Source organism: Cicer arietinum, chromosome 6, assembly GCF_000331145.2.
Source record: "Cicer arietinum cultivar CDC Frontier isolate Library 1 chromosome 6, Cicar.CDCFrontier_v2.0, whole genome shotgun sequence".
Taxonomy (NCBI): domain Eukaryota; kingdom Viridiplantae; phylum Streptophyta; class Magnoliopsida; order Fabales; family Fabaceae; genus Cicer; species Cicer arietinum.
In genome coordinates, this window is record NC_021165.2 from 31,196,517 (window position 1) to 31,197,274 (window position 758).

Consider the following 758-nt stretch of genomic DNA (forward strand, 5'->3'; position numbering starts at 1 on the left):
AATTCTTCTGTGGAAAATAACAAGAAAAAGAAGTTCATCGGTGCAGTTCTGAAGCCAAACGTCAAACACTTGAAGAATCAGAACCGCACTTCAAAGAACAGCAACAAGAATGGGTACCCTCAAAGGGTCCCAATTGCTAGGAAGCCACCACCTCCTAGAAATGGCCCTCTCCCCTTTCATTGTTTCAACTCTCTCCCCTTTCACTGTTTCAATTGTGGGAAAGAGGGTCATATGGCACGCAGGTGTAGGAACAAGCTAGGCGCTGTAAATCAGGCCAACTTGACTGAAGAGCAATTCGTTGCAATGATAACTGAGATCAACCTTGTTGGTGGATCAGATGGATGGTGGATAGACACTGGCGTTTCACGCCATGTCTGTTATGATCGTGTTATGTTTAAAACATACACTGCTGCTGAAGATAAGAAAATGTTGTTGCGAGACTCTCACACCACTAATGTTGCTGGAATTGGAGATGTGGAACTAACATTCACATTAGGAAAGACCTTAATTCTGAAGGATGTCATCCACACTCCAGAAATAAGAAAGAATCTGGTCTCAGGGTTTCTTCTCAATAAGGCAGGGTTTACTCAGTCTATAGGGGAAAATTTGTACACCATTTCTAAAAATGGTATCTTTGTTGGGAAAGGGTACGCCACTGATGGCATGTTTAAATTGAATGTTGAAATGAATAAGATGTCTCCTTCTGCTTACATGTTGTGTGATTTTAATATTTGGCATGCTAGACTCTGTCATATAAA

General features: G+C 41.3%; 1 protein-coding gene across 1 annotated transcript in view; it reads left to right on the forward strand.

The window, feature by feature from the left end:
- Window positions 1–758, forward strand: part of LOC140920690 (uncharacterized) — a 5,651-nt gene that overhangs the window by 631 nt on the left and 4,262 nt on the right. The window contains exon 3 of the mRNA XM_073369501.1: window positions 47–552. Within this exon, the coding sequence (XP_073225602.1) occupies window positions 47–552 (506 nt within the window). The remainder of the gene's footprint in view (window positions 1–46; window positions 553–758) is intronic.